The sequence below is a fragment of the Chenopodium quinoa genome, unplaced genomic scaffold, assembly GCF_001683475.1.
Source record: "Chenopodium quinoa cultivar QQ74 unplaced genomic scaffold, ASM168347v1, whole genome shotgun sequence".
NCBI lineage: Eukaryota > Viridiplantae > Streptophyta > Magnoliopsida > Caryophyllales > Amaranthaceae > Chenopodium > Chenopodium quinoa.
In genome coordinates, this window is record NW_018745470.1 from 1,013,319 (window position 1) to 1,026,452 (window position 13,134).

At 36.5% G+C, this 13,134-nt stretch overlaps 1 protein-coding gene across 1 annotated transcript; it reads right to left on the reverse strand.

Annotated features, from left to right (window-relative positions):
• Window positions 1-4,453: 4,453 nt before the first annotated feature.
• On the reverse strand, window positions 4,454-7,231 carry LOC110715093 (phospholipase A1-IIgamma-like). Its single transcript, XM_021893674.1, has 2 exons — window positions 6,445-7,231; window positions 4,454-5,361 (listed from the first exon to the last, which is right to left on the reverse strand). The coding sequence occupies exons 1-2, from the start codon at window positions 7,042-7,044 to the stop codon at window positions 4,726-4,728; spliced, it is 1,236 nt and encodes a 411-aa protein (XP_021749366.1). The 5' UTR covers window positions 7,045-7,231; the 3' UTR covers window positions 4,454-4,725.
• Window positions 7,232-13,134: the final 5,903 nt, after the last annotated feature.

Genomic DNA, 13,134 nt, shown 5'->3' on the forward strand with positions numbered 1-13,134 from the left:
TTGTTTGCTTTACCTCTCGTCATGAGGTAGCCCCTGTGGCTCGTCAATTGATACCAGCCGGTACCGCCTGCCTTAGGGGTCCGGCTGAGGTAGTTCATGTGGGCGAAAGCCTCGAAGTTCGGCTCCACCCCGTGCAGTACGCACCCGACCACATAGCCGAGTACGTTGACCCAGGAGTTCGGGGCTAACTGCCATAACCCCAACTCATACCCATCCAAGATCCGCTGAACAGCCGGATGTAGTGGGAAGCGCAGCCCAGCCTTGATGGCCGCCTCGTAGCAGCCAAAGCAGGCGCCATCATAACTGGTACCAGCCGGCCAGACGACTGTGTCTTCTGGATCCGGCACGAACACTAAAAAGCCGGGGCCCATTGTGTGGTTTGCGATAAAGCTCCCCACTTTCTCTTGCATGGCCGTGATCCGGCCCCGAGGTACCGTGCAGTAGTAGGGGGTATTTTGCTCTCGGTGAGAGGCGGATGGCTCTGCCCAATCGTCCCCCTTCTCAACTGCGTGAGAAAGCCTCGCCTCTTGTAGGCGACTGTTTTTCTCTTTTGTGTCCAGAGAAGCATGGCTAGAAGAGCTAGACTCGGATTCGTCCTCTGACGAGTCCGAAGAGGACGACTCCTCCCCTCTCCCGAAGGGGCCCGCCTCCTCTCCTTTAAAAGGAGCAGGAGAGAATGTAGAATTGTCAACTGTAAAATGGGAAGGGGTCACTTTGACTCCTCCCTCAGAACTGCCGGCTTTCAAGCCGCTTTGTTTCACTTCCACATCTGGCGCCTGGTCAGATGTTTCACTAATCGGCACCCTGTGGGAGGAGCCGTCTGAGTTTGAGATCCTGGCAGTCTTTTTTGTTCTGGCCATCATGCTCTATATAGACACAGATACAGTCGGACTTTGTATAAAGGGCAAAGATGGGTCCAGAAAAGGGCAGGCGGCACTCCTAATCCTAGATTCAGCCGTCCCCGGTGACCGGCTGATCACTAACCTAGGTCGTGTCGTGTGCTTCCGTGGTGCCATTTCAAAAAAGAATAAAGTAAAGATAAAATTAAGAGTAAGAGAACCGACGGTTACCTGAACGAGTGACGATTGATGAAGTTCTGAAAATCCTTTGCAGTCGGCTTGTCAGAGCAGGCGGTAGGCAGAAAGGGTCCAAAATGTTAGAGCAAGTTCAGGGGTCCGAATGTTCTCTCACAAAGTTTTCAAGTGTGAAAATGACCGAAGTCAACACTCCTTTATATAGGCGAAGTGAGAAGGCGAAGGGTCACTTCCAAAATTCAAAATTTTGGCGGGAGAATCTCTCGGCCTCTCGCCGAGTGACACCTGTAGCAGGTCGTCGCCTGTTACAGGGCGACACCTGTCACAGGTAACACGTGACAAGTCACGTGCCACCTGTGAGGGGAAAATGATTAGGGGATTTTGCTCCCACCAATCGGAATGCGCCACGTGGGCCAATCAGGTCCTGCCAAGTGTCCCCCAGTTGGACCTCTCAGGGCTTGCCACGTGGCACACGCTTATTCGTCCACCCTGGACTTATTATGTCATGACACGTGGCATACTCCATGCCTAATGGAGAAGCCGGTCACCTAGACCCAACTTCCGAGGGAAGCCCAATCAGCCCAAGGTTAACCTAAACCTAGATTGGCACGTTTCCCGAGGTTATAAATACCTCCCTTAATCCTCATTAAGGGAGATTACGCAGATTACACACATTAAACACTCTCACCTAGAGAGACCCAATCACTTTAATTTCGGCATTAATTACTCCTTAATCAAGTACTAACTTGACCGTCGGAGGCGGATCTCCAATCATCCGGAGCATCCGTTTGTTTTGCAGGTACAGGCGTCCGGTTCCAGTCTCGGAATTGTAACTCTCCCGCAGGACATCAGAAAACCCCGAAACAACAACAACTACTACTACTACTACTACTACTACTAATAATAATAATAATAATAATAATAATAATAATAATAACAATAACAATAACAATAACAATAACAATAACAATAACAATAACAATAACAATAATAACAATAACAATAATAATAATAATAATAATAATAATAATAATAATAATAATAAAATTTGCTCTGCTCTGCTTGACTCTGCTCTGCTCTGCTTCAATCTTCTCTGCTGAAATCTGCTCTGCTCTGCTGAAATCTGCTCTGCTGAAATCTGCTCTGCTCTGCCCAGAAGCTCAAAAGAACAAGGTCAGTCACCTAAGTCCAAGATGTAATAAAGCCAGTGATAATTTTAGTAAGTTATTATGTAAAAAGTATCAATTTTGGATGGTATCGTAAAGGAAAATTCTTTGTTTTTTTGAGAAACGAAATTTGTTTTTCATGGGGGCATTTTCGTAAATAAATTAATAACTTTTTCATTATTGTGGGCTCCACAGTTGAACAAAGTTGAATAAAATTGTTGGTTTATTTACGAAAATACCATGTGAATTTGTTTCTCACCATGAGAAAATGGGGCATCCTCGTATGCTAAACGCAAAAGCAAGTTTTTGGTTGGACAACTAGGTTCTACAAGGTTGAGTCCAAGGCTTGTACCACTTACTTGTATTTCTGTTCTTCACCAAAATAATACTACCTTCATTTCATATTATTTGTAACAATTAGACATTTTTTACTCTCTAATTTATGTCAAATTGTTGCAAATAATATGAAACGGATGTAGTACTTACTAATAACTTCAATAATAGTTCAACTTTTCTATGATTTCAACATTTTTTTTCCTTTTAAGCCAATTATAATGGATTGATGTTGCATGTATACGGCCCAATACGGCCTCATATTCTAGCATTGGAAACCTTCATGATTACTCCGTATGAAACAATTGTTTTATCAGCCAATTATATTAATGAATGAATCTCGTTTTCTATACTTCTAATTAATTCCTTCTTCAAAACCAAATCATATAAATATTTCTATTAATCAATTAAACATACAAATCTCATAAATAACTAAATCTTATATTGAAAAGTTTGATATGATGGAAAGACGTGTTGCACCTCCAACCCCTAATTGGTCATGGTCGAGTCATCATCAACTGACAACTGTGCATCTAGCTAAGACTATTGTCCTCACAGACTAACATAATTTCTAGAGCTGCTCATGGGCGGGACCCGCAAAGCCCGCCCAACCCAGCCCGCTAAAAAGGCGGGCTCGGACAACCTTTCTGAAAAAAATTGGATATTTAGGCGGGTTAGGCCCGGCCTGTTAATATAAATGGGCGGGTATGGACAAGAAAATATGTATCGTGGGCTAGCCCACCTGACCCGTTTAAAAATAATAATAATAATAATAATAATAATAATAATAATAATAATAATAATTTTATTTAGTTAGTTAATAATGGCATACTTTGTGAATTTAAGAAAATAAAATTATAAATACAAAAAGAAAATATTGAACTATAAGCTTTAATTGGTTACAATTATTTATTTTAATTTATATTATGACATACTTTGTGTGTTTTTAATTTCTATTATCATTATTTGTGAACAAAAAATTTTAACACAACTCTACCAAAATAATTTTAGCACGTGTAAATAATAAAAAGATTAATTAGTGTTATAAAAAATAAAACAAAAATTTAAGGCCCGTTAGCCCACGGGCAAGCCCGGCCCGTTTAATAAGCGGGCATGGACAAAGTATCAAGCATGCATAAAAGGGTTCGGGTTTGCTACATAAAGCCCGTTGGACAAAAAAATAAGCATAAGTCCGGCCCGCTACCCGCCCAAGCCCGCAAATGATCACCTCTAATAATTTCCTTCCGCACATACTTTCCTCACTCATGCGCACACATGGTAAACTTAGTTTCTAGGAGATCTTCAATCCCCTGATTACTCTCATATTAAATCACTAAATAATGTAGTATATTAGCATATGAGCTCATTTAAAGAAAAAATTCACCTGGCTATTTGTACAGCAAGTACTTTCAAAACAATTATGGATTGTATTACAATACAACTAGGAATGACTACAGTTTAAATGAAGGTTAATCTCACTAGAACCTATAGATTGGAAGAAATAAATGATTATATGAACATTTGCCTATTTAATACGGGGATGCCCCATTTCTCACGGTGAGAAACAAAATTGTTGATTTTCGTAAACAAAATTTGTTTCTTACATGACATTTTTTCGTAAATAAACCAACAAATTTATTCAATTGTGGAGCCCACAATAATAATAAAAAAATTGTTGATTTATTCACGAAAATGCCCCATGAGAAACAAATTTCGTTTCTCAATATGATAAACAGGGAATTTTCCATTTAATACTTCGTGGATTATTCTAGTACGTCCCATTATCCGCACATTCCTCGATCAACTATACAAAATATATTAATTTTAAAAGATTGAGTATATTCTAATGTAACCACTTATTCGATTAAGGTATTGATGGATTGATTGAGTAAATTCTTATTGTAGAATAAAGTGTACATGTTGTATAAAAGACATTATATTTCAATCATTAATTAAAAAAATATATATATACAAATACACACTTAAATTTAAAAAATTCATGTAAAAAATTGTAAAGTCAAAGGTTGAATGAACCAAACAAGAGATGTTGAAACCAAACTCCCAAAAGGAAAACACTAAACAACATAATATAAACTCAATGTCCACGAGTTCTAAAAAGGTCCAAATATACTCCTTCTGACCCATAACTTAAACATTACACTTTTTATATATTTGGAATAAAATTGATGTTACTATATGAAAAGGTCAAAGTCAATATAATCATCTTCATCATCCATTTCATGATCCATTAACAACCAAGAACCATTAGGCTGTTGAACCATTCCTTTATTCTTCAAAATCCACCAAGCAACCGGTATAAGATACTCATCCTTCAAATTATCCATCGACTTATTTACAAGTGCAACATCGCGATCAACCACCAACTTAAACGCTACCTTACTACCTTGTGTTCCAGCAACTCCGTGCAAATATGCCTCCATATTATGCCAATTTGTGAACGTACCGGGCGTCTTCAAGTATGGGGACTTAGTCGTGTCGATCACCAATTCTTGGCCAACGTCGGAATACCCTAGTAAAGGGTAGTTTGGTACGATGTCAAAGGTGTTACGTACCCTTAAGAGCTTAAGTTTGTCATATTTTGAGAAAATCTTTTTGAAATTAGAGTCTCCTACTCTAGGGCTAGCAAATATTATGGCTGTTACTAAGTATGATTTTATTGGGAAGTCTTTGGGTTTGTTTAGGTGGTTAACAACTATATCAACCGCGTTTAGTGTAGCTAGGGCTGCACCTAAACTATGACCGGTTATGGTTATGCTGATCTCTTCATCTTTGTATTGTTCCACTAAATTTTGGAGTTCCTGAAGAACCTGCAAATCAAATAAGGAAAATGAAATTTAAAAATAAACTTTCTAAGAAAATTAGTATGTATGATTACGTATAGATATGATTAATTACTTTGAAAAAAAGTTTATTGTTGTTTCAAGTGTTGAAATATTGATATTATATGGTGCCACCGCATGCATACAAATTACAAAATACAACATTTGATTTGAGTCTTGATGGATTTTTTTTTTTTTTTTTACCAATATAACGTACAAGTAAAACATAAAATAATCATATTGAAGAAAAAATTGCAATTATTACTAATTTGGATATATCTGTGGTCCTTCGCTTTCATTCTCCACCTAAATATTATATGTCTTATCTATAGATAGAAAATATGTTTATATTAAGCGTATATTATGCTTGTAATGATATCTTATTTTGTATACTTTAATTATAGGGTAATTCCCGGTTTCTCTTCTTGAAAAATATGTAAAAGTAAAATCACACACAAACGAAAAATACTTCTACTAGATTATACTATAGCTACATACAGTTAATTAGAGTTTCATGTACACCTTGTACATTTTTTGTTAATGAGAATTCTCGGAATCAAAGAAAATTACACAATTCTACACTATCATAGAATCATCCTTATTGCTGTCAAAAAAAAAAAAAAAATCATCTTTATTACCTACTCCCTCCGTCCCTTTATTTTGCCCCATTGTTATTTTTTTGGTCAAACTTTATAAACTTTGATTGTAAATTACAGTTAATTTACAAGAGATAATATAGTTATGAGTGATCTTATTGCATATTTTATTAATATCAAATTTTTATAATTTTTATATGTATGGAAATGGAAATATAAGCGTTTTAAGATACGTATTGGAGACCGTAAAAGGTCAAATGGAACTATAAAATAGAGAGAGAGGTATATAACATGTCATCTCGGTAACATATACCAGTAATTCGTATATATTTTTTTTTTTTTTTTTAACTGATAGTGATGCTACAACACATATATACATCTTAAAAGAAAAGCAAAGTCTTCAAAAAATAAAAAATTACAAAACAACAAATAGTAAAGGATGAAATAATAGAGAATTAAGCAATTATAATCTTACTTGGGATCTTGCACTAGTCTTATTAAATGGCGATTTAGGATCTTCCGAAGTATAAACCGAGTACCATCCTTCATGCACCTTAGGATCATCATTCCCATCACCCTTACCAAGTATACTCGAAGCCGAAACTTGAAGAAATTGCAAGTCATTAACCCACTCTAACGATTGAATAGTCCCTCTCCAAGCAATAACAATATCCCTCCTCCCTAACATCGCCACCGACTCGTCCTCCGCCACGGCTACATACCCTATAAAATTAGACTCCTTACTCCAAGCCTCCCTCGAAAGTGACTTAAACAAAAATGCATCAGGCAAGGCTATACCCGAAGTTGCGTACAAGAACTTAGTAACGCGGTACTTGTAAGGCCGTCCGTTTGCTAGCCCTACCTTTGAGAAGAAATTCTTCTTGGAGTAACGACTACTACCGGCATATTTCGATATTTTCGTGCTATCGAAGGTGTCGTAGCATGCTTGAGCCTTCTCTCCGTAGTGGATGATGGTTCGTCGGAGATCGATATCGAGGGGGTCTAAGAGACGTTCCCAATCGTTTTGGCCGCTAAGCTTCTCCCATTTCTTGTGATGGTGAAGAGAGTTCATCATTTTTGGCCTATTGTTTGTTGCTTAGCTTAGGTGACTTGATTAGTCTTGGTTAGAATTAGAAAGGTAGGGTACAAAGTACAAATGCAAATGTAAAATTATTAATAGTTTGTATATATATAGTGTCACATTGAGGTTGACATTGTGAGTTTCATATTTATTTTGTTATTTTATCAACAGAATTGTAGTCTAAGTTACATAATGATTTGATAGAGGATTGAGCTTCAAGAAATTTGTTTATTCAATGCTATTTATAGCTTAAGTTACATTATGGTAGTTTAGAGTATGATTAGTGCTATCCATTTTTAGTAGTAGTTTACCTTATCTTGTTATTTTATATTAATCTAACCACTTAATTACTTTTATTTATGTTATAAGACTTGTTATCTAGGGAACTCATGCACTATTCTAGTGCATAATTTTTAATTACTCCCTTTTAATAGTTTTTATTTGCTTTCAGTAATGCTCATATTATTCACAATTTAGGAAAAGCTACTAAATCATCATCATAAGATTGAAAATGATGAGAGTTTGATTAATCAATGATGAACACTGTACTAACAAACATGTATGTAAAATCAAAACATGATTAACTGTATTTTATAGAAGGAGATAGTATTATAAAGTATGAACTAGTAATATTAATCATTACATATCACGTCCCTCCTTTCAAGTAGAATATTACAAATTACGACATTAAATAACAAATATATACAAAATAGGATAAACTTTTATTTGTATATAGATGGAGGTGTATTACAAAGTAACAAAAAGTCGAGTGTTATCGTAGTCAGAATACTATTGTGTACGTACATTTATTTTGAAATGCCTTGTACAAGAATTCATCTATCATCCATTTATATTTCAAATATTAATTAATCAATTTCATGTGCATATTTCGTGAAGTGAAAAATCCTAGTTGTTAGGTTAATTGTCGTCAAGTTAATAATGATTTGAAACTAAGTTCATCAATTGATCCGGCCAAAGTCCACTTATATATATTTTGAAACCATTTTAATCAAATTAAAGTCCAACAAATGGCAAATAAACACTCTTTTCAAATTTGTCATGATTGTAAATTACTTGAGAGGATAGATTAATTAGCTACATCAAATCTACAATGAGAATGATGCATAAGATTAGAGGAGACTAATGAGAAGACCTGCTTGAATATCATATAATATGTGTACAAAAATTGTTGAATTTATCTATATTGGGAACACTATTATATTCCAATAATGCCACCTGGATTATATTGAGCAGTGAAGAGACATGAACAAAATTAAAGAAAAAGAAAGGAGGTTTCTTTAGCTATGCTTGTACGCATCACTCGATCGATGTACTCCATATCATATGTAAATAATGTAATATGAGTCGTAATCATGCACCCGACCAAAAATTTTGGCTTAGCTTAATTAATAGCTTTTCGGCTATCTAATTCCTATTGTTTCTTTAAGTCCCATATATCATGCTTGCATCCTTTTTTTTCTTATCCAAAATAATAAAACCTCCATCCCGCGTATAAAATATTGTTGGGTTAATTTCAAAGTATATTATCAAAATATAATTTTCTATGAATTTTTAGTAATTGCTACTTTTGTATACTAAAATTAATAGTTAAAGTTGTGTTTTGACAAATAAAAAAGCAAAACAACACACGCATCTAGTCTGAAACAAAAATACTACTAATTTTTTAACGTATCAGAAATGACTTTCTAAAAATGTTAAGCTTATTAGAAATTGTATATGCACGCATGAAGAGTTTTGTTTAAACATCTTTGGGTATGGAGGTTGAAGAAAGTATACTTGTTGATTTGGTTCCTTTTTAAGTATTCTTACATATGAAATTGTTTTTGTCTAATGGATTGTTTAACCTTGTAATGAAATTAATGAGAAACGATTGATTTAGGTAATGTGTTTGATCTTGATCGTTGTGTATTATACAACAATACATAAAAATAAATTTAAGAAATAAACTAGATTAGGAGAGGATAGTATAGATACAATGAAGGAGAAGATAATATGATCTCCATCTCACAAAATCTTTCAAGTAAAGTTACATCTTAGCTTGAGTTGGCTAGGCTCAAAAGCTATAAGTACTTATAATTGTTCGCCCAATGGTTACTTATATTTCCTCCATTCCACAAATATTGTAACAATTATCATTTTAGGAAGTTTCTTAAATATTGTAACATTTCCCTATTTGTACATATTTTCTCTCATTCTCTCTCCTCATCACATAGGTCCATATATATATTCCTCTCTATATCTCTCTTCTTCTTAAATTTAATTTTTTGTGTCCCTCACGAGCCATAAGCTTAAAAAACAGAGGAAGTATAACATAAGAAAATTCTAAATTATCCCCTAAAAATAACATAAGTAGACGTCATTAGCATACCCGAATTACAAAGCAATATCAAGATAAAATAAGGAAACCGAAGAAAAGGAAAGTTTGGTCAAACTTCTCGTCATAATGTTTCTAGATTTGGCAGTACCTCGTGCAACGGCCATAACTTTCTTATTTCTTATCGAAATTGGGCATACGACCAATCATTAATTGAAAATCTCTTAAAACATGTTATCACCTTCAACTTAAATCATATCGAGGTCACTTCTATTTTGAGAAATATGTGCATTTGTAATATCCTTTGCGATTTTACTAAATTTCAAGTCACAAACTCACAAATAACAAACCACTACCTCTCCTCCACCCTCCCCCCCCCCCTCCCTCCCTCTCTCTCTCTCTCTCTCTCTCTCTCTCTCTCTCTCTCTCTCTCAAGTGGTCTTTGCTCCGGTGCTCCCTAACTTGGGTCTAGTTGACCTAAACAAGGTTTTGATTTAGTATGACATTATCCATTAAAAAAAATTAAAAATTTAAAAAAAATTTAAAAAAAAAGAGAGAGAGAGAGGACTGCATAGCCACTAGCAATACTGCAAAAGTTTATTAACGAATTGCATGATATCGGCCCACTTGACCCAATCTAGGCCAAGTTGTTGATTCAATAAATATGTTTAACACGGGATAACGGCCCAGCTCATTTACATATATCATACGAACTTTGTGAAATTGAAAGCCCAACAATCTAGGCTAATTGTCAAATTAACTCAATACCTCAAATCCTCATTATGCCCCAATGGGTAAATATATAATGGTACAAGATATTCCTAATTATCTTAGGAATAATATCAAATTAAATATTAACATAAAGATAACTAAGGAAACCTAACAATATTTTCTAAATATTATCTTTACATAATTACAATATTATCTCAACATCCCCCCTCAAGATGGAGCATGTAGATCTCGATTGCCCATCTTGCGAAGAATAAACTCAAATTGTGCCTTTCCCAATGCCTTTGTGAAAATATCTGCTAACTGTACCTTCGTTGACACATATGACGGACATATGACACCCTCTTGAATCGCATCTCTAATTAAATGACAATCAACTTCAATGTGCTTGGTTCGCTCATGAAAAACTGGATTATTAGCAATATGTAAAGCTGACTGACTATCACAGAAAACTTTCATTCCTTGCTTATGTTCATCCCCTAAATCTCGAAGCATCCTCTTCAACCACTTCAATTCACACGTCACACCAGTTATCGAGCGATATTCCGCTTCTAACGAACTTGTAGCCACCGTAGGTTGTTTCTTGGTCTTCCATGACACAGGAGAAAAACCAAGTAACACAAACCAACCAGTCAAAGATCGTCGAGTTAATGGGCAACCTGCCCAATCTGAGTCACACCAACCTTCTAATTGCAAAGCACTATCAGATCGAAGAAGAATACCTTGGCCCGGGCACTTCTTAAGATAACGAACTACTCTCAAAGTTGCTTCCCAATGCAATACCGTTGGAGATCGCATAAACTGAGAAAGAATATGTACTGAATATGCCAAGTCTGGTCTAGTCACAACCAGATAGATTAGACATCCTACTAGACGCCTATATTTCTCAACATCCGCGAACTCTTTCCCCCCTGAAACAGCTAGCTTGTGATTCTGCTCCATCGGAAAGTCTGCAGGTTTAGCACCCAACAATCCTGTTTCTGAAATAATATCCAAGGCATACTTTCTCTGACAAACATAAAATCCATGTTTTCTACGGGCTACCTCTAATCCCAAAAAATATTTCACGGCTCCTAGATCTTTCATTTTAAAACATTCACACATATATGCTTTAAGACTTTCCAATGCAAATTTACTATTACAAGCAATGATCATATCATCCACATAAACTAACACATTCAATTGCAATTTACCTTTTGTCAAAGTAAACAACGAATAATCATTATATGACTGCTTGAAACCATATTTCTTAAGAGCCACAGTCAATTTCTTGAACCAACACCTAGGCTCCTATTTTAGCCCGTACAACGATTTCTTCATTTTGCATACCTTATTTGAATTGTTTTTCTGAAACCCATGGGGAACTTTCATATAAATCTCCTCCTCCAACTCTCCATGGAGAAAAGCATTGTGTACATCCATTTGATGCACTTCCCATTCCTTCACCGCTGCTACAGCCAGAAAAGTACGACCTGTAGACATCTCTGCCACCGGAGCAAACGTCTCATTGTAATCTATGCCTTCCTCTTGATGATTTCCAAGAATAACCAATCGAGCTTTCAATCTGATTAGCTTTCCTTCTTCATCCCTCTTCTCAGTGTAAACCCACTTGCTTCCGAGTGCTTTCTTCCCTTCCCGAAGTGTCTCCAAGGTGCAAGTACCTTGATCTTCTAAGGCCTTAATCTCGGATGACATTGCTTCTCTCCACCCTTCATGTCTCATTGCCTCTTTAAAGGATCTCGGAATCCGAGCCTCTGTCACTGCAGAAATATAATTTCTATGTTTTTCGAAAAACCGATCATAATTAACAAAATAGGTTATAGGATAAGGAGTACCTGAGGATGATGATTCCGCGGATGACAATGATTGGACTTTATTTTTCCGAATAGTATGCGTGACACAATCACGAAGCTTTATTGAAGGAATCTTTACTCTTTTCCCTCGACCCATTTCCTCACTTATTCCACCTTGAGTAGTCGTGTTTGAGTCCCCACTTTGCTGCACATCAGCGTACTCCGCAGGGGAGGTGCGGCTCTCCTCACTTTCCCGCAACTGTCCTGCGGACTGCTCTGCCCCTGCTTCGAGCTGCTGCTGATGCTGTCCAGCACTCGAGGCAGAGGTGCCCTGCTGCTCGCTGTGTTCTGGCACAGCCCCTGCCTAGCTGCCTTGCTGCCTGTCACGGCCAGCACCCGCCAGGAAACCACCAGCGCCCAAGGCATTGGGGTGCTGCTGCTGGGACTGCTCTCGGCCAGCACCTACTCCATTGCCTTGGGCATCCTCAATTTCATCTTCCACACCTCGTAAGTCACCCATATTCCATTGTGCAAACTCATCAAATTCATCTCCATTGCCTACATCAATCGACTCCTCACCTAATCTCACCAAAGGTGCTTCCGTTTTTTCAACATAAGGGAAAACATGCTCATGAAATTTTACGTCTCTAGACACAAAGTACTCTTTTGTTTCCAAATCAAACAATTTCCATCCCTTTTGTCCAAACGGGTAACCCAAAAATACACATTTCCTACTCCGAGACTCAAATTTATCTCCCTTACTTCTTTGATTATGGGCATAACACAAACATCCAAAAACACGAATCAACTCATAGGAAGGAGTTTTGTCAAACAACATTTCATATGGAATTTTATTTCCAAGTAATAGATTTGGAGTTCGATTAATCAAATAACAAGCCGTCAAAGCACACTCCCCCCAAAATTTAATCGGCAATCCACCTTGAAATCTCAAAGCCCGTGCCACATTCAAAATATGTTGGTGTTTTCTCTCCACTCTCCCATTTTGTTGAGGGGTACCCACACAAGAAGACTCAAAACTAATCCCATTTTTGACAAAATCATCCTTAAGATGATTAAATTTGGTTCCACTGTCACTCCGAACTACTTTTATATCTTTATTAAATTGACGTTTTATCAAGGCAATAAAATTGAGAAAATGAAATTCAACTTCAGTTTTATTGCTAATCAAATAAATCCAAACGCCCCTAGAATAATCATCCATTATTG

What these genes read in the sequence shown, in the direction of transcription:
- LOC110715093 (XM_021893674.1), bottom strand. Translation starts at nt 7,044, where the DNA reads ATGATGAACTCTCTTCACCATCACAAGAAATGGGAGAAGCTTAGCGGC. An exon ending in AGACTAGTGCAAGATCCCAA is followed by an intron (nt 5,362 to 6,444) that starts GTAAGATTATAA and finishes TTTGATTTGCAG; the next exon opens with GTTCTTCAGGAACTCCAAAA.